Source organism: Fundulus heteroclitus, chromosome 21 (genome assembly GCF_011125445.2).
Source record: "Fundulus heteroclitus isolate FHET01 chromosome 21, MU-UCD_Fhet_4.1, whole genome shotgun sequence".
Classification (NCBI taxonomy): Eukaryota; Metazoa; Chordata; class Actinopteri; order Cyprinodontiformes; family Fundulidae; genus Fundulus; species Fundulus heteroclitus.
This window is the reverse complement of record NC_046381.1, coordinates 40,097,280-40,121,735: the sequence shown is the minus strand read 5'-3', so window position 1 is coordinate 40,121,735 and position 24,456 is coordinate 40,097,280. Positions and strand designations below refer to the sequence as shown.

The window sequence follows — 24,456 nt, the reverse complement described above, 5'->3', positions numbered from 1 at the left end:
TAAATAAAGTCAGAATGTTAATTTACAACAAGATGAGTATAACTAGAATGATTAGACTGTACTAAATACTGAATTAAATTGAAGAATAAGTAGCTGAATTGAAATGTGTTACAACCTTAATTGTACTGTAAATAATTGGACTGCATAAGACTGTATTTAATTGGGACAAAATAATTAAATAATTTATTTTACTTTATTTATTTATTGCTGTTTTTCAAAGTAACAAAAACAAAACAAAAATAACTTGTCAGAGTGTGTGGAGCAAAATGCAGACAGGAATTTGGAAGCAGCATGATTTGTAGGAAGATTTAATAATAAAATTATTATTAAAAATAAAAAGCAAAACTTACAAAGAGGCATAGGGAGGACAGGACGAGGTGCATGATGGGAAAATCAGGCTGTGCAATGGGAGGGCCCAGTGGGTTATAATGGCCAACAGGGAACTTACTGAGGGGAGTGAGGAGAATGACCCTGGAATCTGGTGTTATAATTAGAGGATAATGAGAAGCAGCTCAGGCAGAAGGAAAGTAGGGAGAGAGGAGGAGACTAATCACCACAGATGAGCTGAACTTAGACACAGTGAAACATTTAATCAAGAGGAAGACAGAGATCTAAAAGAAATAACACTAGAACGCACCGGGAACAGAATACATTAAATAAGCAAGATGCTAAGCCTTAAATCTTGAGCTAATAAAGCAACACTAAGAGAATAAAAAAATAAACAAGTAAGGATCATAACAGAACTGAATTATAATTTGTGTAAGCTGACTGGACTGCATTAGCATAAATTTGATTGAGTTTATTTTCCAAGAATTAGGTATGTTTAGGTTAAATAGACTTTACTTAAATAGACTGAAGTTGAATTAAATAAAGTGAATTGTAATTGCCCATTTTTATTGGATGAAACTGCTGGTATGTATTCATTTAATAAATAGTATTTGTTTTGATGGTTACATGGATTGACATCAATTATTATTCATTATGATCACACTGGGTCATAATTGGTTACACTGTACTTAACTTTGCAGAAAAAGATTCATTATTTAAAATAAATGGAGGTTATGAGGCTGTAATGACTTGGCCAATTTTATGGATTGAGCAAAATTTTAATAGGATTTTACCTAATTAAAGTAAACTATTATAACCCTCTATTAGACTATATTTAAAAGAAACACTAATTTAATTACATTTTCTCCAAATAACTAAGAGCTAGTGGTCTGACAAAAGTGTGTAGCTTCTTCTGTTTTGTAATATTTGTTACGTTTGTTAAGTTCATCTGCTTTTATAAGCTTTGAAACATTCATTGATGTCAAACAAAAAGGGAACTTTTATTGTGTCTGAAACTGAAGATTTCCTCCCTCCTCTGCAGGTCTTCTTTGCCTCGGTTCGTTCTGGAGGCAGTAGTCAAGTTTTCTTCATGACCCTGAACAGAAGCTCCATGATGAACTGGTAACCTGCCTCCCTCTCGGAACTACAACCCTTTGCAGGAGGGATGACAGGAGGACAATGTTTGTGCGTGTTTATATGTGTGTGTGTACTCGTGGACGACGACGACGACAACAAAAAGCTGCTGACTGGACTGCACATCTGGAGGAGGTGGTAAAACCACAGCAGAGTGTCCCTACTTAGAAATCCTCACGCTGTAGGGGGCGCTGCAGGTCCTGTGGTTGGTGTGAGTGCCTGCAGAGCAAAGAGGACCCCACATGTTGTCAGCGGTCGGCGCTTTGCCCCCCCCCCCTACCCCACTGAGGACTGTCGGACCGGACTGAGGGTTGATCTGGAGCCTTTTAAGGACCTGACAAGTAGCCTTTCTGTGGGGAAGCTCTTTGTGTAGCACATCAGTGACTTTCAACCAGGGTGTTCACACTGCGAGTATACAGGTCGTTCACGGCGGTGCAGGTGTGCCTGCTGCAGCAAAAAAAACCACTGTTGTAGTCGTAGTTAGTAGGCAAAGTAGCATTAGACAAAAAAACACACATGAGAATGAGATAATAACTGCACACCGTTTTTAGGATCACGCTCATCTCACCGAGCTCGTATGCTTTTATATTTTCTGCTTTACTAGATCATGTCTGAATCGAGCACATGTGAGAACATCGACACAAAGCCTGCTGAGTATCAAAATCATTATTATTATTCTTTTTTTTTCAGTTTTAGGAATAGAATTGCACAACTTTAAGAAGCAACAAAGAAACGGCACCAGAACACCAACAGGCTTAGGGCGCCTCCTGATAAAATTTGACAATCTGAAGGTACAGTGAGCGGAAATCTTTAACCATAGGACGAAAACAGGGTCGCAACATTTCACAGTTGGCTGACTGAAATAGATTATACGAGAATAAATGAAGCCTGCAGCAAATATTCAAGTGGAAATTCTTTAAAATGTGACTATAAGCAAAAAACACAAAAAACATCAGCACAGTTTTACTGATGAAATGGTCAGAGTTGCTTTTATGTTGCTCCTGCTGCCTTTTTTGAAGTGTTTAATGCGAGCTGCCAAAACTACCGTTTTCAATACATTTTTCATGACTTGGAAATTTTTCAATACTTTACATACCTCCAGTGTTCCCAATAAACTGCCAACAGAATCAGCTGTGAATCCCATTCATCTCAAATGAAAATGCGTACAATTACTCATTGTCCACCACTTCTCCTCAGTTTGTCTCATAAAAGCATTCTTATTATGAAAAAGTTGTTAGATGTACTGCTTGGAAGAACAGAGTCCACCTCAAAGTCCAACACGGCTGCCATACACATAAAAAGTGGTGGTAGCTGCAATAATAGACTATTTATTTGCACTGATTTAAGTTAAAACCTAAGTAAATGAATCATGCATGCATAGCTCTGGGCAAACTCTGCTAGTGAACATTTGGCTGCTGTGTTTGGAAGCAGAATATAGTCAAACACATTTTCAACTTGTAGGCTGTTGCTTATCATTGCCAGGCTGCATACTGAGCACAACAATCAGCAAATAACAATGTTTCCTGACTTGCAGCTGGAGAGTAAACAGGTTTATCACCAGAAATCTAAAGAACCCAAAATATATCATTAGCTGTGACCTCAAATTTCAATATGGCTGCTTAAACTGTTTGTTTACATTCGTCTCTGCTGCAGTCTCTTAAATTCAGTCACAAAATGAAGTGCTGTACAAACCTTTTGTTGAACATGTTGCAACAGTTTTTAGCTCATCTAAAAAGACGTAGTATGCTAACAAACTATCATGCTAATCATTGCTAACTTGTTGAAAGACCACAATGATTAGCTAATCCCACTGATTCCCCAATTTACAACTGGACAGTAAATAATTTTAATACCAGAATAGAAATATGACTTGTGAGGAAAATATACCACAGTATAAATAGCCTGGAGTTTCTTGCTAGCTCCAACTTCATGACTGAATATGGCTGCCCTGCACATAAACATTGATGTTAGCCTCAGAAAAAATGTATTTTACTCGCTGTCACTACCAGATCCAGAGATTCTAACTAGCAGAAGTGGTAATAATAGCCTCAGAAATCAACTATCTAACTAACATCATCTATTTGCAGTTTTGTCAATTTTTCATCTTGATTTAATCAAAAGTACATTAAAGCCTCTGCCCAGGAGCATCTTGCTACATTTTTAACTGCAATAATTAGGTTTTTACATATTCTAATTATAGCTAGCTAGGCTGCTGAGCACAACAGTTACACCCATTTCCCAGCTGAAGAATGATTTAGACATTTAAGTTCAAATATGGCAGCTATGCATAAAAAAGGCTTGATAACCGCAGAAATAAATGATTTATTTGCACTTCTGTATCATTAAATTGATCACAAACTACTGTACAACTTCTGTTTAAGAGCATCGTATGTCTTAAATTAGAAGTGATATTATCCCCTTGTAATGGTTGTTTTTCAAATTGAAACTAGAGCATAATTAAGTAAATTTTCAGGATTAGATTTTAACTTTCAAATAAAATAAAGAGGCCATAGTGGTTCTCAAATGGGTTTGTAGTTAGCTGGCTTCATGGGATATTTTAAAGCTCTGCGTTGTTGTTTTATTTTGAGCCATGTTTTTTTCTTAATAATTTCTGAAATAATTTTTTTGAATGTTTTGGGGTATATATAAAACATCCAGAAAAATATAAATAACTTGTCAGTTAGCTTCCAAATACAGTTAAAAAAAAACATTGTGTTTGCTTCAAACAACAAACTCAGTGTAACTTTAGGTTGTTTTCTTCACCGTTTTACAAAATAAATTGGTTTATTTTGGGTCCGTGAGGGAATATCTTTCTAACACATCAGCAGGAGGTAAATGTAACGAAGTGAAATGCTTTAGCTGTGGCTGAAAAGCTTTGGTCCAATGGCAGGAAATTATTACTATTAACAGAGCTGACCCCACTCATTTAAGATGCTCTGGCTCACAGTGTGAACACTCGTTTCTAGTGATGCTGCTGAAACATCTGTCTCATCCCAGAATATGAGAATAATCCTTCAAACGAGCGACGACTGTCAGACGGAGGAATGAGAGATTTCACACATCATCGCAGGCAGTCCGCCGGCAGCTGCTCCAGCTGTTTGTCATGTTTCTGGCAGGCGGAGGAAGGTTGTAGATATTGTACTTTTGCTGCAGCAGCAACACAATAACAGAAATCTTCTCGTCTTTTCTCACCGGAGGAACTCGTCCGTGGAATAGTTGCCAACTTCTGGAAGGTTTTATTTTTCCTGCCTTGTGTTAAGACCACCTTTTTTTTCTTTTTTCAGCTCTTCTGTGTGTTCTTCACTTTTGTAAATACTCACAATGCTGTTAATGACAGATTTTTTTTTTTTTTTTTTTGCAAAGAATACAAAAACAAAGAGGTTTTATGATGTGTTTTTATTTCATACTTCTTTAAATCATTATGATCTATGGTTCCTTTAGGATGGGAGATTTTTTCAGAACAATTTGAGGAACTAAAAGAGTTTAATTTCTGTCAGTCACGGCTGTGTATTTAGTTTGCATGAAGACATACATGTTGAACCGTCTTCACTTGTTATGAATTGCAGTTCTGAGGCAATACACTTGTGGGTTTTACAACAGAAAATTGACAAAACCCTGAAAAATGTTGGCATTTTGTGTTTGTTTTTTTAGTTAAAAAACAGTAAAGATTGTACACTGGAGAATTATACATCATGGTGACATTTATTATTAATTTAGGTATGTTAAAACCAGACAGGCGCGTAGACAGTCGACCCTCTGGCGACTGTAAATGCTGATATTTGTGAGAGGAAACTGGTTTCATCTTTTAATTTTCTTTTAGTCGTTCAAATATCTAAAAGGATGTGAAAATGTGGAGCACAGGCAGTTTAAGGCCAGCTGAGGCCTTTTAAATGTGCAGGATGTTAGAGTTGATCATCAACCTGTGAATAAAGATCAGGAGGCAAAGTCTGTCTGAGAAACAATAGAATAAAAGATATTTATACTGTAATAATTTACATTATGATAACATCATACTGATCATTTTAGAGGACATAAATAATGTTCACTTATCGAAGCTTAGTTGTCTTTCTACAGAATAGAGAACATAGCTGATACTGTAAGAATTTCTAAAAAAACAAAAAAATACAATGTTTTTATCGTGGTATTATTTGTATTTCAATTTTTTGTATCAAGACTGTGAACGTGTGTGCGACTGTGTGTCTGAGTGTGCAGGTGTGCGCACAGGTGTGTGTGTGACATGCATGTGAGCGTATGTTTTCACCTCACCTGAGAATGGCTGGAATCAGTCAGAAGACGACCTCGGTCCGGTAACGCACATCTTTGATGTTTGGAAATCTACAATAAATGTCCTCTCCTTGTACAGCAGAAAAAAAAAAAAAAACAAGCTGCTCTGCTTGTCTTTCTTCATTCATTCACTCAGTTTACGCTACAGAGTAATGTGCTTCTGCTAAACAGTGGTGGTTGTTCTTTGAGATGCTTAAAAGCACAACAGGACGACGTGGTCAATGCATATCTGGAGAAACTGCATTTCATTGCACTGAAAAAGTTTAGAAAATCCAACTTTGTCATAAAAATTTACTTTTTAACGGAGAACAGAAAAGCCTGTAACACTTCAAAAGGTTGGCACTTAAAGAAAGACGGATCTTTCACCAGGGGTGTCCAAAGTGCGGCCCAGGGGACGTTTTGTCTACAAAAGTATGAATGCATAGATCTGGTTTGGCAGTGCATGCAGTTGGTGGAGACATACTTGGAAAAGAAAACGCTAGTCTGCAATTTCTACTGATCCAAGACCTCTTAAAAATAAATGAAAATGTAAGGTGCAACACAAAGTATTTACCTTTTCTCAATTTTATATCTTTCAATTCAGTTTTATAGTAGCTAATTAGGAGCACAAACATCCGGTGAAAACCAGACTTGTGCATTTCTTAAATTCGGCAAACGTGACCCATATCATGTTCTTGTGGATGAAAATACGCACACTAGACAAAGATAATAAACCTGAAGGCATTACATGATTCCAACCTGCGAGATCCTTTTAAATGTTCACATCTACAAAAATTGAAAGATCCTTTTCTACAGAAATCTGACTAATTTGTTTAGGTTTTTTTTGGTAACCAAATAAAAATTAAAAAACAAAAAATATGCAATTTAAATTAATTTATAATCAGAATTTAGTGGCCCTCCCAAGTATTTTTAGTCTAACATTTTTGGCCCCCTTAGCAAAAAGTTTGGACACCCCTGCTCTAGAGCCTCTGTCCCTCGTGATTTAGATGTATCTTTATAACGCACAATTCAAATTATTACATGACCTCCTCTGCATGCCATGAAGTTCTGCAGAAGTCTGTTAATCACCCAGTCATTTAACTCAGGTGTGTCTGTTTACACTTTACTACCACAGAAAAAAACTGCCTATATCGGTAGTGTACCTCCAACCGCCTCCCCTCTGAGCCGCAGCCTGGACTATAGATCTCTGAGGAATACGTAAAAAGGGTTTCCTAACGTCTGAAGACCAATAAAGCTCCAGGACCTGATGGGTCCCTTTCTACCTGAAAGCCTGCAATAACCAACTGGCCCTAATCTTCACTCTGGAGCTCTGTGACGTTCCCCCTGCAATAAATCATCCATCACCATCCCGATCCCCAGGAAATGCACCATAACAAGAGTTCTGATGAAAATCAACAAGAGGGATCATATTTCTCCGATTTTAGCTTCCCTTCATTGGCTTCCTGTTAAATCAAGTGTAGAATTTAAAATTCTCCTTCTAACGTATAAAGCCCTTAATAATCAAGCTCCATCATATATCAGAGCTCTGATTACCCCGTATGTTCCTAACAGAGCACTTCGCTCTCAGACTGCAGGTCTGCTGGTGGTTCCTAGAGTCTCTAAAAGTAGAATGGGAGGCAGATCCTTTAGCTATCAGGCTCCTCTCCTGTGGAACCAACTCCCAGTTTTGGTCCGTGAGGCAGACACCCCGTCTACTTTTAAGACTAATCTTAAAACTTTCCTTTGTGACAAAGCTTATAGTCAGAGTGGCTCATGTTACCCTGAGCTACCTCTATAGTTATGCTGCTATAGGCTTAGGCTGCTGGAGGACATCAGGGTCTATTTCTCTCTCTCTGCTGATTTCTCCTACTGCTCTCCAATCTGCATTGCTTGTTGTTATTTCAGCTTTTAACTTTTTGTTCTCTGTCATTTTTCTCTTCATAGAAGGTACACCTGGTCTGGCGTTCTGTTAGCTGTGACATCATCAGGGGAGGCAGATCATCCTCTATTACCATCTAACATAGAAAGTATTCCTGGGTCAATGTGAGCTTCTGTGCTTTCTGTGTCTCTGCTCTGTCTTCTCTACCATAGAAAGTACTCCTGGGTCAATGTGAGCTTCTGTGCTTTCTGTGTCTCAGCTCTGTCTTCTCTAACATAGAAAGTACTCCTGGGTCAATGTGAGCTTCTGAGCTTTCTGTGTCTCTGCTCTGTCTTCTCTAACATAGAAAGTACTCCTGGGTCAATGTGAGCTTCTGAGCTTTCTGTGTCTCTGCTCTGTCTTCTCTAAGCCCCAGTGGGTGGAGGCAGATGAGCGTTCACACTGAGCCTGGTTCTGGTTCTGCTGGAGGTTCTCCTCCCTGTTAAAGGGGAGTTTTCCTCTCCACTGTCGCTTCATGCATGCTCAGTATGAGGGATTGCTGCAAAGCCATCAACAATGCAGACGACTGTCCACTGTGGCTCTACGCTCTTTCAGGAGGAGTGAATGCTGCTTGGAGAGACTTGATGCAACCTGCTGGGTTTCCTTAGAGAGGAAACTTTCTCACCAACCTGGAGGATCTGATGGAGTCTGACGCTGGAAAGAGCCTTGAGATGATGTGATGTTAATTGATGCTATATAATTAAAATTGAATAACAGGATTACAGAGCTGTCACTCTGACATCTGTGATCATGAAATCTTTAGAGTGACTCATGTTGAAGCATCTGAAGGACATCACAGGCCCCTGCTGCTTGCTAACTGGCCAAAAAGGTTGACCCATGATGCAGTCAGCTTGGGACTAATCTTCATCCTGCACCCCCTCAACCACCCAAGGACATTCGCCAGGATCTTGTTATTGGACTTCATCTCAGCCCAGACATTTTCCAACAGAAGCTCACAGTGCCAGTCTTCTCCTGTCAGTGGATCACCAACTTCCTGACTGAACGGCAGCAGCAGGTGAGGCGAATGAGCATCTTTTCCTGCTCAAACACGAACAGCGCCACAAGTTGACCAATAGTAGCAGCACATTCTAAAAGTTGTGTTTACTGACTTGTAGTTGTAGTGGGAAATTTGGCTGAAGATAAAAAAAAATGTAAACATGTAAAGAATTTTTTGCTTCTGTACGAATAATTATTTAGTTGTACAAGTTAAAAAAATTTGCTGTACAACTTTTCGTATCATAATTTCCAGGTGTTCACATCCAAAATACAAGCGCGGATGTTTTGAAACATTCTTACCTCCATGTGTGAAATCTGTAACCAAAGTCTCATTATCTGATTGAGCAAAATCCTGACCAATAAAGCTGATTCTGACTCTGGCAAAGAGAAATGAGACTCTGTGTCACATCATGTTTGAATCAGAGAGAATCATGGAGTAATTGATTGCTAATTAGACATTCCTATGCTTCATCTTTCCAATTATCCCTTTCAGGGGTTGCCACAGCAACTCCTCTGTCTCCATCTACCCTAACCTTCTGCATCTTCTTCTCTCACACCAGCTACCTTCATGTCCTCTTTAGCTCCACCCATAAATCTCCTCTCTGGTCTTCCTCCAGGCCTCCCAATTGGCCGTTTCATTCTCAGTATCCTTCCACCAATGTCCTCACCATCCCTCCTCTGAACTGGTCCAAACCATCAGAGTCTGGCGTCTCTGGCTTTATCTCCAGAACGTCTAACATGAGCTGTACCTCCTTCCTGATCCTCTCCATACTCGTCTCTGTCAGAGAGAACGTCAGAATATTCGTCTCTGCCTCCTGCCTCAGTACAGGTAGCCCTTCGTATGACACGGTACCAATGAAGTAGCTCTCAGTTTAAAAAACGTTGGTGGTCCTTGCTCTAACTTATAATTCGGCATTCCTGTAAATTCTAAAATGGTTTTAGAAATAAAACTTAGACCACAAAACATTTCAGTTATATTTGTTTATTAATTTATTGGGGTTATTCTGTTACCAATTAATTTGTGTAAAAAAAAAACATTTCCTTACTAGACATTGTGTGTTTTTCTTTTCAGATTTTATTTGTAAACACTTTCATAAAATCATTTATAATTTTCCTTCCACTTTACAAATATTGAGCGCTTGGTGATGGAGTTCTGTAAAAGAGTTAAAAGTTTAGTGTGATAATCTGCTGAAATAATGAGAAGTGCTGTAGGTGTATATGCTAACTGAGAGTTTATGTCCTGGGGTTTCTGTTCTACATCTCCCAGTTCCTTGTAAATCAAACTGTTTATACATCCATCGCTAGTCTACACGGGTTCCAAATTACGTCCATTTTGGGCCACTCCTGGCTGTTTTATCCGTGCAGAATCATCGGAATCCCCGCTACCAGCAGCGTCTCAGCGCGCTGACGGGTTGCCAGGTTGGTCTCGGGCACGTCCAGGCCTGTCTCTCCGCCCCAGTCGGGGTGGCGTGGGCCGGACCTGGCAACCAGCGCAGCCTGGCCGCACACATAAAGGCCCCCCTCCTCCCCGCGTGCTCCGCGGATGCTGCAGTCAAGTTTGCTGCGCCTGCGCACTTTCGGTCCTCTTTTTGCTCGGAAGGTAAGTGCGGCATGGCGCGTGTTTCTTCCTTCAGGGAATAAACGGGGAACTTTATCCGTTTTTAGCTCACCCGAGAGCGGATTCGGAGACGGGAACGGGGTTCCTTCCCGGTGAGCGAGCCCCACGGAGTAGTTGCCGGGGTTCGCCGGTGGATTCCAGTCGGGCGGCGGGGCAGGGTGTGGGTGTCCGGGGCTGAATCAAAGGGACATGCGGCCTTCGGCGGCGCGGCGCTCCTCGCTGTCACGCCGCGCGTGGTTTTCCTGCCTTTCCACGCCGCCCCACGGCGGTCATCTCCCGCCCGTGGAGGCCGCGATGGCCGCGGAACGGCGAGCCGCCGTCAGACGCGGAGCGAATTCGCGTCTTTATTTGGCAGCTAGCCGCTGCTAGCATTGGTAGCAGCTGTTAGCTTCGCGCTAGCTCCCAAATGTTAAATAACGGACACCAGACAACGAATTACCGGCAGTTTGCTCCGGTGGATGTTAAATATAACATCGGTTATTAACGTAACGACGCGGTAAAGGTGCATTTAACGCCGGTAAATGTCGCTCCCCTCCTGGCTTCGCCGTTATGTGTCCGTGTTGTTAACCGAAGGCCAAGCTAGCTGGTGCTACTTTCCTTAAATCGTCCCGTTAATCCCCGGTGGAGACCCGTGGTTCTGCTGCCTCGCTCACATTCCCTCCCGTTCCGCTGTAAAACGCCGGGTCCGTGCTCCCGGAGCGGGACCGGGCCGCCCGGAGCCGCTCTGGATGACACAGCAGTTGAGCCTCGTGTTTAGCCGGTTAGCCCCGCCGAGCTTCCACGTTTCACGGACGCTGCGGATTCTTCGCCGCTCCGCATGCAGCCCCGGTTCCGTCCGGTCGGAGCACCGAACCCGGACAGGGGAGCGGTTCTCTGGCCAGAAAACCGACCCGCGGTTCCGACGTGAGCCGGATCGCTGCAGAAAGGCCCCGGAGAGGCTAATTGGTCCCGAGCAGGCGATTTAAAACATCATTTAAAAGTTAAAGGTGATTAAAGTCAGAGCAAATGCTGACGTTTCATGTCAGTAAAGCAGGATTCATGTGCTGGCTGCCTTTTAATTTCCCCACACTAGTTATCTCAGAGCTGTATGAGGGTTTAGAACCATAAATACTGAATAATAAACCATTAATGGAAGAGTTTGCTGCTTAACTGTAATGTTTTTCTCTTTAGCCTCAATAAAATCCTCAGAAACCTGAATTAGGGCTGAAATAATATAGAAAAACAGATTTGATTAAAGTTTTAAAACCACTTGAACGCCTGAAGACGTATTTGCATGAAAGAAAAGAATCAAACTACGTGATAAATCTATTAGATGCTGAAATATTTGCACAATTTTAATCACAAATGAAGGCTTAAAAGCACCTTTTGGTAGGTTATAATTTAATTTCTGTTCTGCTGCTTTGATTGACTTTAAGCCTCATCTCTGCTCCCAGTTTTTTTCAAATCTTATTGACAAAAGTCTTAATCAAAGGTGTGGGGGACATTATTGTGAAGGAAATGTTTAATCGGCATAAATATTTATATTATTCCAGTGCTGATCAGTAATGGTTTCATACTGACCTGCAGCCCTTTAGGGGGAAAACGGCTGAAATCAGCTGAAAACTGATTAAAGGTTGTCAGGATATCAATCTGTGGGGTTAGTTTCCAGTTAAAGTTTCTTCAGTATTTATACTCCAGAGGCTAAAACTCTTTCATTCCATCAGGTCTCAGGTTTTTATGTGTTATGATAAATATAAGAATATAGCAGGGTTCCCGTGGATCCTTAAAAAGTCTTAAAAGGCAATGAATTCTGTAATATAAAACTAAGGCCTTAATAGGCATTAAAATGTCTTAAATCAATCTTTCTTATGTCTTAAAATTGTTACCAGGTCATAAATAGGATTTTATTTTTGTAATCCTTACCCAACAGTAAAATAATTGACACAATTATATATTTTTTAACTTACCAAACGGCTCAATGTAACCATTATTGGTTCCGTCCCGCTAGCAGAACCAATAAAAACTGTTGCAGCTGGACCATAGCTGCGAAAAAGAGTTGGCACTGGTTATGTTGTGGTTTTTAAAACTGATTTATAGTTTATTTTAGTAGTTTATTTTAGAATTCACAAAACAAAGTTTGTGAATTCAGTTCAGTAGTTGTTAAAAATATATCTGTAATTTGTGTGTTTTTAGCTTTCTTCCTATATGGAATATTTTTCAAAATGTTAAACATGTCTACTGGGCCAGAAAGTAACGGTTTATGTTAAAATAAACATTTGGGTGAAGTTGTCGCAACGAGGTTTATCTTGTTTATCGTGAAGTTGGGCTTAACTTTTTATTTCAAGTGGCATTAAAAAGTCATGAATTTAACCCTTATGCTGTAGGAACCCTGTCATGCGTTAAGAGATAAAAGTATCAAACATTCTTATCAGTCCATTATGAAGAATATAAATATACGTCAGATATGACCAGACGGCTGGAAACTACTGAACTAGAGGGTCGTGTAGGGAGAATATCCACGCTTTTAAACTCTTTACTCTGTTTAGCCTTTTTTTACACATGGTAATAAAATATTTATGTTTATTGATGTAGTAGGCTTTGTTTCTGGGAACATTTGTTAGAAACTGGGATCGTACGTTAGACGGTTGACTGCAGGTTTTGGTGTCTGGAGTTTAGGGCTGGGCAATAAATCGATTTAATTCGAATTTACAATTCTTTAAGATTTCATTTTTGGAAAATCTGGATTTTATTTTGCCAATACACTCATTGGGTTTCCATGAAGAGAACAGCATGTGATGCTGAATATATGTTTAGGCAAATGTATTGTCAAAATATTGTTAAGTGGAAACTTTTTTTTTACCATAATACGAGGTACTTCATTTACTTATTTACTTTTTTTTAACTTAGTTTGAAGTTCACAAGTGCAGTGAAGCCTGTTCTTAGCTCAATGTGTAATACCACTAGCAGCAAATGTTTTGTTATATTTTCATTGTTTATAATGGCACGGCTGCCATCTTGTTTTACGTTTCACAGCTTGATTTTAGTTGCACTTTGAATTCAGGTCAACTCCCTGATGAAATGCTTGACATAAAAAGCAAGGTTTTAAAATTATTTAATTTCTTTTTGTGAAACAAAAAGGAGGAAAAAATCGATTAATCGAATTTGGTATGATAAAATCGGAGATTTATTTTTTAATCCATATCGCCCAGCGCTACTGGAGTTAGAGCTGCTTCACCCGACCAGCTGGATAACTGTCTCCTCCGCCCTGTCTCCTCCGCCCTGTCTCCTCTGCCCTGTCTCCTCCGCCCTGTCTCCTCCGCCCTGTCTCCTCCGCCCTGTCTCCTCCGCCCTGTCTCCTCCGCCCTGTCTCCTCCGCCCTGTCTCCTCTGCCCTGTCTCCTCTGCCCTGTCTCCTCCGCCCTGTCTCCTCCGCCCTGTCTCCTCCGCCCTGTCTCCTCCGCCCTGTCTCCTCCGCCCTGTCTCCTCTGCCCTGTCTCCTCTGCCCTGTCTCCTCTGCCCTGTCTCCTCTGCCCTGTCTCCTCTGCCCTGTCTCCTCTGCCCTGTCTCCTCCGCCCTGTCTCCTCCGCCCTGTCTCCTCTCAGCGCCCCAGACCCATCGCACCATGGCAGATCCCGATCTTGACTTCCAGACCGGCGAGTCTGGCGCCTCCGCCACCTTCCCCATGCAGTGCTCTGCCCTGCGTAAGAACGGCTACGTGGTGCTGAAGGGACGTCCCTGCAAAATCGTGGAGATGTCCACCTCCAAGACCGGCAAGCACGGACACGCCAAGGTACGGCGCCGTGTTCGTCTAGAAAGCTACGACATACTTTCCCCCTGAGGGACGTTATCACTGTGGATTATTATTTTACTGGACCTGACCTCAGCGGTGTGTCTGGTTCTCTGCAGGTTAACCTGGTTGGTATTGACATCTTCACCAACAAGAAGTATGAAGACATGTGCCCCTCCACCCACAACATGGATGTTCCCGCCATTAAAAGGACAGACTATCAGGTACGCGCCTGTTTCTCACCGCAGAGCGACTACCTGGGTTAAAACAGAGACGTCTGCAGGTAGACAGCGCGGCTAGAACAGCCGTGATTACCCATAATTCCCGGTAAAATCAGAAATCATGGAGATGAGGTCCTTTTTTTAATCTGAAGTCTTTCAAGTTTTAGCTGAAGGGAAAACGTTTCTTGATGCACTTTTGATTTATCAAGCTTTTTAAAATCTGTATAAAGACAAATGTGCATCAAAGTCCCATAAAGATCACAGAAAATGGAAATAATTCAGTATAAAGAGGATAAACAGAATTAAAAAGGGCCGGTTCAGTGATGCCATGAAGGTACGCTGATTCTAGAAGGTCCTGCAGCTTTAAGGCGTCTGGTCCAGCACACCTGAGTCCAGTATTCAGGTGATTAGCACCTGACTGAAGACTGAGGGGCTGATCCAGGACCAGAGACGCTGAAAGCTGCAGGACACCGGACCCTGAGGACACGCTCACATCGGCATCTAGTGCTGGGGACGTCCAGTAAAAGCTGACTGGATGATTGACCACGCCCACAAACACATACCTGTTCAGATAAACCAGGAGGCCTGAGGTCATTAAGAGAATAAAAACCAGCGGGGAAAGTTTAAATTCAGTCCTAAAGGCAACAGGAAGCCAGAGTTGATGTAAAACTGCGGGTTTAAATAAAGTTAGCAGGTGTTGGTCAAAAGATGAGCGGCTGCATCCAGGCTAGCTGAACGTCATTTAGAGACACACAAAGCGTATTAATATTAATAGTTTAGAGCTAACGAGAGGATCAATAGCCTCCTGAAGGTCAGGATGGCTCAACTTTGTCTAAAAGCTGCAACAAGCTTCTAACCAAAGGGTCAACGTGACATTTAAATGTAAAATATGGGCCTAACATTTGTAGCGGGGGCCTTTACAGTAAAAGTCTAAGCAACTGACCTCTAAGGCTTTCTTTTTTAAAAAGAGAATATTAATAAGCCGCTGCTGGAGGAATACCCGCCCCCAGTGACGGCTAATGAAGGGAGAAGAGCAGAGGGTCCAGAACGGAGCCCTGTGGGGTCCCACATGGAGGAGGAGGAGTTATTAATCATGATGAAGAGGAGAATCCTTCAGCGCCGTACAGCTGATGCTGACATGGAGGTTTAATCTGGACCGCTGAGGTTCTGTCACCACATGCCTGTAGAGTCTGATGGTGTTTAATGTTTCAGCTTTTTGTTTAGAGATGATGATAAAACTGCAGACACTGGTTCTAGGTTCTAACAATCACCAATCTAAAGCCAGAACGTTTTCTGCTCTCCTTTAGTCCTGATTGAGTCTCCGTCTCCTTTCCTGTGTCACAGCCTTTTAATGTGAGCTCTTAACGGCAGACGAGGCAGAACCAGACCCGGTTCTGATTATCTGGGCTCCACAGGGAGCAGCTAGTCGTCGTCTCTGTTTGGAGACGAGTTTTAAAGGATAGAGATGCGATAGAAACGCCTGCAGGCCTCAGTTTACTGGTTCTGATCCGCCTGCTCCTGCAGCGTCTTCTGGTAACGGCTCCAGTCTGAACAGTCGCTGTGTTCTGGTACCAGTGACCCGTTAACGGTGCAGAACGTTCCTCTTTTTATTCCTGGTGCCTGAGAATCATCTAGATCACAGGTGTCAAACTCAAGGCCCGCGGGCCAAATCCGGCCCATCAAGGTAAATTATTCGGCCCTTGAGAGCCAAAAAAAAAGGCATATATCCTTTTAAAGTGTATAAAGTAGCTAAAACTGTGCCTCCTGTAAGTGTAACTCACCCCAATATCAACTTTTTTTTGCAGATAAACTGTATAAACTGGGGCTAAGGGTGCTACTTTTATGTTACTGTGTGTTTTTTATACTACTGTGTGAACTGGAATGAAATTATGAAATGAAAAGTATCGTCTCTACACATGCAAGCGGCCCTTTTAATGACTTCATGACGCCAAAGTGGCCCCATATAGAAATTAGTTTGACACCTCTGATCTAGATGTTCCTTTATTTCTGGGTTACACCTTCAGCCCGTTTAATAAACCCGGCCTGCTCCTCCAGGACTCTGGGTTCTGGATGCTGGTCCTAACAGCCGGTATTACTTTCAGGTCCGTTCAGCGTTTGCCTTTAATGTGGCGGTACCGTTAGCTCGGTGCCGGCCGCTCTCATTGGTCCAATGTCGTGTTTCTGGATGGAAAAGGTTCTGATTGGTTGTGAGGATCCAGATGCTGTGCAGGACGCTTCATCAGAGGGAACTAAAAGCAACATGGAATGAGTATTTATAGCCCTAAAATAAGATAATTAGACTTAGACAAACTTTATTGTCATTTTGTATGCATAGAGTGCGTACAGAACAAAATTTCATTTGCATACTGCTTAAGAATTTCAGTGAATTGCAGTAGATTCCAGAATAAAGTAACTTTTCAGGGTATTAAAGTAACTTTTCAGGGTATTAAAGTAACTTTTCAGGGTATTAAAGTAACTTTTCAGGGTATTAAAGTAACTTTTCAGGGTATTAAAGTAACTTTTCAGGGTATTAAAGTAACTTTTCAGGGTATTAAAGTAACTTTTCAGGGTATTAAAGTACTTTTCAGGGTATTAAAGTAACTTTTCAGGGTATTAAAGTAACTTTTCAGGGTATTAAAGTAACTTTTCAGGGTATTAAAGTAACTTTTCAGGGTATTAAAGTAACTTTTCAGGGTATTAAAGTAACTTTTCAGGGTATTAAAGTAACTTTTCAGGGTATTAAAGTAACTTTTCAGGGTATTAAAGTAACTTTTCAGGGTATTAAAGTAACTTTTCAGGGTATTAAAGTAACTTTGCTTGCTCAGTATGAGGGATTGCAGCAAAGCCATGGACAATGCAGATGACTCTTCCTGTGGCTCTACGGTTCTCCAGGAGTGAATGCTGCTTGGAGAGACTTTGATGCAATCAACTGGTTTCCTTATATAGGACATTTTTGACCAATCTGTATAATCTGACCCAATCTGTATAATATGATTGAACTTGACTTTGTAAAGTGCCTTGAGATGACATGTTTCATGATTTGGCGCTATATAAATAAAATTGAATTGAATTTAACTTTTCAGGATGAATAAAGTAACTTTTCAGGATGAATAAAGTAACTTTGCGGGGGTGAATAAAGTAACTTTGCGGGGGTGAATAAAGTAACTTTGCGGGGGTGAATAAAGTAACTTTGCGGGGGTGAATAAAGTATCTTTGCAGGATGAATAAAGTATCTTTGCAGGATGAATAACATCCTGCACTTTAAATAAGCTGGAGATGAATTAATTTAAGTGTAAAAATCTCATTCCATTGGTAAATAATCTTATTTAGCGTACTTTTAGTTGTCGTTTTGCAGAGTAGGATCAGGGTGGCGATGGATCAGAAGCTGCTGACGGTTATTTAAGCTGAGCAGCAGGAAGCCTGGTTGGGCTGGTCGTTAAATGGTGACACCCCCCCCCCCCCCCCCCCCGTTGTTTTGTCATCGTTTTCATCCTCTGTTTTCTCTGCAGCTGGTTAACATTAATGAAAACTACATGTCCCTGATGAGCGACAACGGCGACATCAGGGAGGACCTGCGCGTCCCCGAGAGCGACGTGGGCAAGGAAATTGAATCAAAGTTCGAGGCGGGTGAAGAATTTATGGTGAGTCCAGCTGCCCGCCCTGGTGGGGTAGAGGAGGGGGGGGGGGGGGTAGAGAGAGGGGGGGGGGGGGGGGTCTGGGTACGGTTTCAGATGACTGACTCCAACACGCTGCCTCTCTCCTCCACAGGTCACCGTCATCGCTGCCATGGGGGAGGAATGTGCCGTCGCCACCAAGGTCCTGGCCAGCAAATAGGGAGGCAGGCTCCGCTGGCCAGGCACCCCCCCCCCCCTTACCCCCCCACAACCGGTCTCCTGCATTCTCATTGGTTCAGTCACCAAAGCGTCGGCCTTCACAGACAACCTCAAATCATTCTGTTGTAATTTGTCTCATCATTGATCTTTTTACCCCCCTTCCTCTTCCTCCTCCTCCTCTTCCTCCTCTTCCTCCCCCCCGCCTTCATTACTCTCTCCCTTTCCGTTGCTGTTGGGAATGTTCCACCGCTGCGTGGTCCTCTGCCTGATCACTGAGTTTTTGTTTGGTAACAAACTACTTTATATAAAAACGACTTTAAAAAAAAAATAACCCACCAGTCGCTCATTCCTGCTCCTTCTTGCCTTCAGTCTTTTTTTAGTTTTATTCTTTTTTTCGCCGCTCACATTCCTGAATGTTTAAAACAACAAAAAAAGAGGAAAAACAGACAAACTTTGGGGTTCGGCTTTTGTATGACTATTATTTTTTATATTCTTTAGACGACATAAAGCAGACCTAAGAGGGGAGGAAGGGTGGGGGGGGGGGGGCGGCCCTGTAGATACTTCCTCTGGTTTAGGCCGTCCCTCCAGCATGGCCTCCTCCCCGGCCCCCGGTTCTGGTTCTGGTTCTGGGGGGCTGGTACCGCAGGCCCACCCCAGCATGTAAAGCTCCAAAAGCTAGAAGAGAGAAATGACTTCCTTCCCCCGCCGCCCCTCCAGGAGCGGAAACTCCCCCCTCGCCGTCAGTCGTGGCGGACCCGTTGGCTCCAAAATGGCCGCCTGGTGTGGAGGGGCTGGTCCCACATCCCCCCCTCCCCCCCTCACCACCCCCTGTATTACAAAAAGTGTTTTAGTTTTGCGGAGCGGCGTGGCCTCCCTACATGTGGGGGGGCGGTTTGCAGTGAGGCTTTGCTTTTCTTTGTGAGGGACTTAATTTGGGTTCTGGGCGGGTGGTTCAGTTGCAAACTTTTTGTTCACTCGAGGCCTTTGTCACCTGACTGGAGAAGGCAAAAATAAAAACGATGATACAAATGGACAAAAACTGCAGCCGCTGTCTGGTTTTTCTGTCGCCGGAGGTAAAACGCTCTGTGCTGCTGCTCGGTTCTGGTTCTGTACGTTTTTTTTTTTTGCAGCTTCTGCTTAAATGCTGCAGGCTGAGATGATCACTGGTGTTTTACTATAAAAAAATATATATATGATCAATATAAATATAAAAAAACACTCAATGCTGCAGGAATCTGTAAAAATCCATAAAGCTGCTCCTCAATAAACGACTTCAATTCAACCTGTAATTCTAGTCTAAATGATCACATGACATCATTCTGATTATGGCTTACAGTTAATCATGTTTTCCTTCCACTAAACTTTCCAATTTACATGCAGAATTCTGAACTACAGATAAATTAAGTTGGGTGTCTTCATAGAAAGTGTGTATGAGAATGTTGCTGGAAAGTTGAGTAGAAGGAAAACGGGAACACGCTACAAGGACGACTAAAGTAAAGATGGAGGTGAAGTTGGAGCTGGTGGAGCCAGGTGTGCCTCACCTGGATTTTATTTTCATTCACCTGAAGAGAAAACTCTGGATCTCTGAACTGATGGGCGAAGAAATCCCTCGCTTCTGGAAAAAGAAGACAGGAAGCTGCTGGAGCTCCAGAGGGACGTTTCCACAGATGGAGTCCAGTCTGCAGAACTTCCTGCTTCCCTCTGAGAGTCTCATTTCCAGACAGAACCGGTACCGCTCCACACCGAACAGAACCGGTACCTACTCTGATGACAGAGACCAAATCATAAGTCTCATGGTGAGATTTAACAAATCCAGGTCCTTTGGTTTAAATCCTGAAGTCATAACGAGCCTCTGCTGGTTAAATATCAGCATCTATAAACGTTTCCTAGAGAGAAGTCGGTTCTGGAAGGCTTTCAGCACTGAAATGGACCGGCGATGGTTCTGGGTGATCCGGACCTTTGGTTTGTTGGCTGCTCCCTGAACCACTGTCGACTTTAACTGGGCCAAGGTGTTTAGTTCAAGGTGAGGCACCAGAACCAACCACTGAGGTGACCCGCCTGGGCCTCCAGAACCACGGCCTGTCCAGTTAAAGGAATCCAGCCTGAATGGGTCAGGATTAAAAGGTGGTTCTGGAGAACAGAAGAACTGACTCAGGTGAAAGTACCTTAAAATGTTCCTCAAAGGGTTGGAGTCAATAAAGGGTGATGAAAGTACTCTCCCCACCAAAGTTACAGAAGTACCAGCGCTCTGGTTCTGAGAGCAATGAATGGGATTATTCTGATTTATCAGCAGATAGAAATAATAAATGTAGATGCAGTTATTATTTCATTAAAGTAAGTCTGATTCTGATTATTTCAGTCCAGCAGGAAGTTCAGACTCAGACATACTTTAATGATCCCAGGGGGAAATTACTTTTGTTACATGCTCCAGAATACACACATTGTTTTATATATATATATATACACACAACATCCCACATAAGGTAATACCATATCACAATTGTCATCACTTCACCTTTGGAATCCCAGTGAAGCGATGGTGACTTGTACAGAGAATGCATAAATGACAGTTACAGGGGGGGGGGGGGGGTTAACTGAACATGATCAGATATAAGGAGCAGGTTGAGTTGGAACAACGTTTTCAGGTTTTCCAGGCTCTCCTCGGCACCAGAACCTTCTGGACTGACTATGGAGCAGATCCTCTGAGTTCCTGACTCAGGCTGTTTTCTGCTGTGTTGCACTTGCAGCCATGACACCAACATCTGCAGATGAATCACTCCTTCCTGCATGTCTGCTCGCTGGAAACACGAACCTTTTCCCCTCAGCTCTTCCCTCAGGGCCGTGGCTGTGGTTTCTGACTCACCCAGCGGGCAGCGTGGAGCTGCAGGCGGGCAGCGCGTCAATGATTGACCCGGACCAGCAGCTTGATCACCGGGGCCGCGGCTGACCTTTGAACCCGCCTCATCCCGCAGCTCACGGGTTCTGCGCCAACAAACTGGTTTCCGGCACAAAAATAAATCTTTCATGAAGAAAAATCAACTGTTGTTTCAAAGTATTATCTATTAGCTTCAAACGTTAAAAAATACATTATTTTTGGTTAATAAAACATCTGCGACGTAATGAGGCTGTAAACTGTCCTGAAATAGATTCGTTGTTTCCCCGTTTCGTGCTTTTTATTTTGGCTTTGACCATATTTGGGAAGGGCGTTTCAAGCCGGGCGGCCACGTCAGTTTTACGTCACATCCGCTTCTTCCTTTTCCCGTTCGATCTCAACATGGCGCCGGTGAGTCCGGGTTGCTCTTCCTTCGTTCACTAATTTAGATGATATTTTATTTGATTCTATTTATGTTTTTAATTAAAACAAAGAGCGACCGCAGTGTCTGAGCCAGTCGGTGCGATTTTTAACGTTTTTATTTAGAAAACCCCCCAGAAAAAGTAGCAGTTAGCTTTAGCCTAAACACGTGGCCCACTCAGTCCGCCGGCAGGCCAGACTCCCTAGAAAAAATACCAGATTTAATTTATGATTGACTTTTATCCCATCTAGTGAATTTTAATATTACTTGTTAGTGGTTTTAAAGGTAGCTTGTTGCCTTGTAGTCACTTCGGCAATACTTATACTAGCTTTATTTGCTTCTTAGTGATTTGAAACGTGTAAACGTCTTTGAAAAAGGTGATGCTTTTCTATTCAGCTATACTGTACTTGTGATTAAACAGTAGTGTTGTAGTTGGTTCTGATCCAGTGCAATATAAATATGAAAGGATCCCAGCTGGACCTGCAAGTTATTACAGGCGTTTCAAACGTCTACAATAAGTTATTTTATCTAAAGGAATTTAGATTATAGGCTTAGTTTTTCGTTCATATATATTTGCATCATCTAAATGCCAAAGTGTTAATTTCTGACAAATATGTAGCCTGACTTTTTGTTTCATTGACTTTGGTCCCTGGAAAGATGAGGAAAATGATTTTGATATTGCTCATCTCACCTTTGTAGCATAGTTTTAAAGCACTTTACAGGTTATTTTAGTTTTTGAAAATTTTTATTTTCAAAATCAGATTAAGTTACATTGTTCCAAGTAATAATAATAAAAAATATGAAAATTAGTGTGGATTGGGCATTCACGCTTATGTTTAGTGTGTAACAGCATGTGATGTGAGTCCCAGCTCTGAAACCCTGATTTTGTTTTTTCATATTGTGAGTGTAATGCGACATACATGTTTTATGTATTTTTCTTAAAATGGAATTTTTATAGCAGTGTTTGTATGTGTGAATTTAATGTGACAACAGCCTCTGCACCGAGACAAATGTCCTTTGGGACAGTAAAGTTAATCTAAATCTAAATCAAACATCTGACTGACGTCTTAAGTCCTATTCTAAATCTACAGGGATAATAATAACAGGAAATATAATATAATAATAACATCCCCCATAACAGGTTAGTCTGACCTGAACAAGCAGGACGTCGGCCCTTAGGACCCGTGGTTGTCCTTCCCTGATCAATGTTGTGACATTCTGGCCAGTTCTAAGTAGGGCTGAGCAATTAATCGCATTTTCAATATAATCGCAATGTTAACGCAATTTCCAAATCGCAGGTCAGCAACTTTTGGCTATGTAACAATTAGTGAATCAGACGCATCCTTTAGGTGTCAGTAAAATGTTTAAAGTGGGTTTGCTCCATGTGGAAGGGAAGACAGTTGCAGCAGTGTGATAATCTAGTTTTATTACTTGTTTTAGGGTTTATATAATCATACTGTTTTTTTGTTTTTACCAGAAACTTATAGGAATCTCACCACAGCATTAAGTTTAAGTTTAATCAGTTTAATACTCAGACTTGCTGGTTGCTCTTTATGTCCAACAAGGATTGATGTCCAAATCAACTAAAAGCTGTTCTCTTGAATAATATTCTGATTAATAAAAACATTAAAAGTTGTTGTTTAAATACTCCTTGTTTACAAACATCTTTATCTAGAGGCCATTTTTGTTGTTTGTGGTTAATGAAGAGAAAAGTCTGAATCAAATCCTATTTTTGGTTGAAACATATCAGTTAGAGACACAGCGGCTCTTTTAGCACCTGATCTGCACAGCGATGAAACAGATTGATTTGTTGTTGGTATAAGTTTAAAAAGACATGATAAATTAAACTGAAAAAAATTTAAGATAAAAAATCACAATTAGATTATTTTCTGACATTGTTCAGCCCTAGTTCTAAGTTTACCGTCCTGTTCTTAGCTCAATGTGTAATACCACTAGCAGCAAATGTTTTATTATATTTTCATTGTTTATAATGGCACGGCTGCCATCTTGTTTTACAGCTTGTTTTTAATTGCACTTTGAATTCAGGTCAACTCCCTGACGAAATGCTTGACATAAAAAGCAAGGTTTTAAAATAATTTCTTTAATTTCTTTTTATGAAACAAAAAGGAGGAAAAAAATCGATTAATCGGATTTGGTATGATAAAATCGGAAATTTATTTTTTAATCCATATCGCCCAGCCCTAGGATGTTCCCCGGTGTTCTGTAGGTTCTGTAGGTTCTCCTGATCAGCCGCCTCCAGCTGATGGCAGGAAAGCAGCGTCTGAAACACGTGGGACGCTGCAATTAAACATCACCGCTCTGTTTCCTCAGAGATTATTCCTCCCGCTGAGGTTTCCCCACAGATTGTTTAATGTAATCCCATCTCTACCATGCTGGTAGTTTAGATTAAAGTTTTATTTATGGTAATCTCAGTGAGTTCTGCTAACACTGCTGTGGTTTGTGAAGCAGGTGAAGCCGAGGAGACCCGCTGCAGCCAGGAGGTCCAGAAAGGCTCCTTCCTGGAGGTTCACCCTGGACCTGACCCACCCAGTGGAGGACGGCATCCTGGACTCGGCTAACTTTGTAAGTCCTTCCTGTCGGCAGATGTCCGCCTGTGTCCCACATCAGGGTGACGGGTAACCAGCTAACCACGCGTGTGGACTAGGGTTCTCTTCCCTAGCTCCGGCTCGACTAGGGCTCTCTTCCCTAGTGCGTGACTGTGCTCTGCCCGACAGGAGAGCTTCCTGAAGGAGCGCATCAAGGTGAACGGAAAGACGGGGAACCTGGGGAGCGTGGTGCAGGTCGGCCGCATGAAGAACAAGATCAACGTGACGTCTGAGAAGCAGTTCTCCAAGAGGTGAGGCCGCGCCCGCCGCTGCTGGTTACCGTCTGACGCTAAACCCCTGATGACCCCTGACCCCGTCCCCGCAGGTACCTGAAGTACCTGACCAAGAAGTACCTGAAGAAGAACAACCTGAGGGACTGGCTGAGGGTGGTGGCGTCCGACAAGGAGACGTACGAGCTGCGCTACTTCCAGATCAGCCAGGACGACGAGGACGAGTCCGAGGCAGACGAGTGACCAGGGTCC

The 24,456-nt window shown here is 42.1% G+C and overlaps 3 protein-coding genes across 12 annotated transcripts in view; all 3 read left to right on the top strand.

Annotated features, from left to right (window-relative positions):
* Positions 1-2,588, top strand: part of tnikb (TRAF2 and NCK interacting kinase b) — a 78,406-nt gene extending 75,818 nt beyond the window's left edge. For all 10 annotated transcript variants that reach the window (XM_036124938.1, XM_036124936.1, XM_036124935.1 and 7 more), the window contains one exon: positions 1,370-2,588. In XM_036124938.1, the coding sequence (XP_035980831.1) occupies positions 1,370-1,453 (84 nt within the window). In that variant the 3' untranslated portion in view covers positions 1,454-2,588. The remainder of the gene's footprint in view (positions 1-1,369) is intronic.
* Positions 2,589-10,109: 7,521 nt separating this feature from the next.
* eif5a (eukaryotic translation initiation factor 5A) lies at positions 10,110-18,406 on the top strand. The gene is made up of 5 exons (XM_036125029.1): positions 10,110-10,238; positions 13,837-14,024; positions 14,141-14,245; positions 17,752-17,883; positions 18,011-18,406. The coding sequence occupies exons 2-5, from the start codon at positions 13,857-13,859 to the stop codon at positions 18,074-18,076; spliced, it is 471 nt and encodes a 156-aa protein (XP_035980922.1). The 5' UTR covers positions 10,110-10,238; positions 13,837-13,856; the 3' UTR covers positions 18,077-18,406.
* Positions 18,407-21,256: 2,850 nt separating this feature from the next.
* rpl22l1 (ribosomal protein L22-like 1) lies at positions 21,257-24,451 on the top strand. Its single transcript, XM_036125030.1, has 4 exons — positions 21,257-21,358; positions 23,835-23,951; positions 24,104-24,225; positions 24,300-24,451. The coding sequence occupies exons 1-4, from the start codon at positions 21,350-21,352 to the stop codon at positions 24,445-24,447; spliced, it is 396 nt and encodes a 131-aa protein (XP_035980923.1). The 5' UTR covers positions 21,257-21,349; the 3' UTR covers positions 24,448-24,451.
* The last annotated feature ends 5 nt before the right edge of the window (positions 24,452-24,456 follow it).

Coding starts and splice junctions, on each gene's coding strand:
- eif5a (XM_036125029.1), top strand. CDS start 13,857: ATGGCAGATCCCGATCTTGACTTCCAGACCGGCGAGTCTGGCGCCTCC. Junction 14,246..17,751: donor TTAAAAGGACAGACTATCAG/GTACGCGCCTGT, acceptor TTTTCTCTGCAG/CTGGTTAACATTAATGAAAA. Junction 17,884..18,010: donor AGGCGGGTGAAGAATTTATG/GTGAGTCCAGCT, acceptor TCTCCTCCACAG/GTCACCGTCATCGCTGCCAT.
- rpl22l1 (XM_036125030.1), top strand. Junction 23,952..24,103: donor TCCTGGACTCGGCTAACTTT/GTAAGTCCTTCC, acceptor TCTGCCCGACAG/GAGAGCTTCCTGAAGGAGCG. Junction 24,226..24,299: donor GAGAAGCAGTTCTCCAAGAG/GTGAGGCCGCGC, acceptor CCGTCCCCGCAG/GTACCTGAAGTACCTGACCA.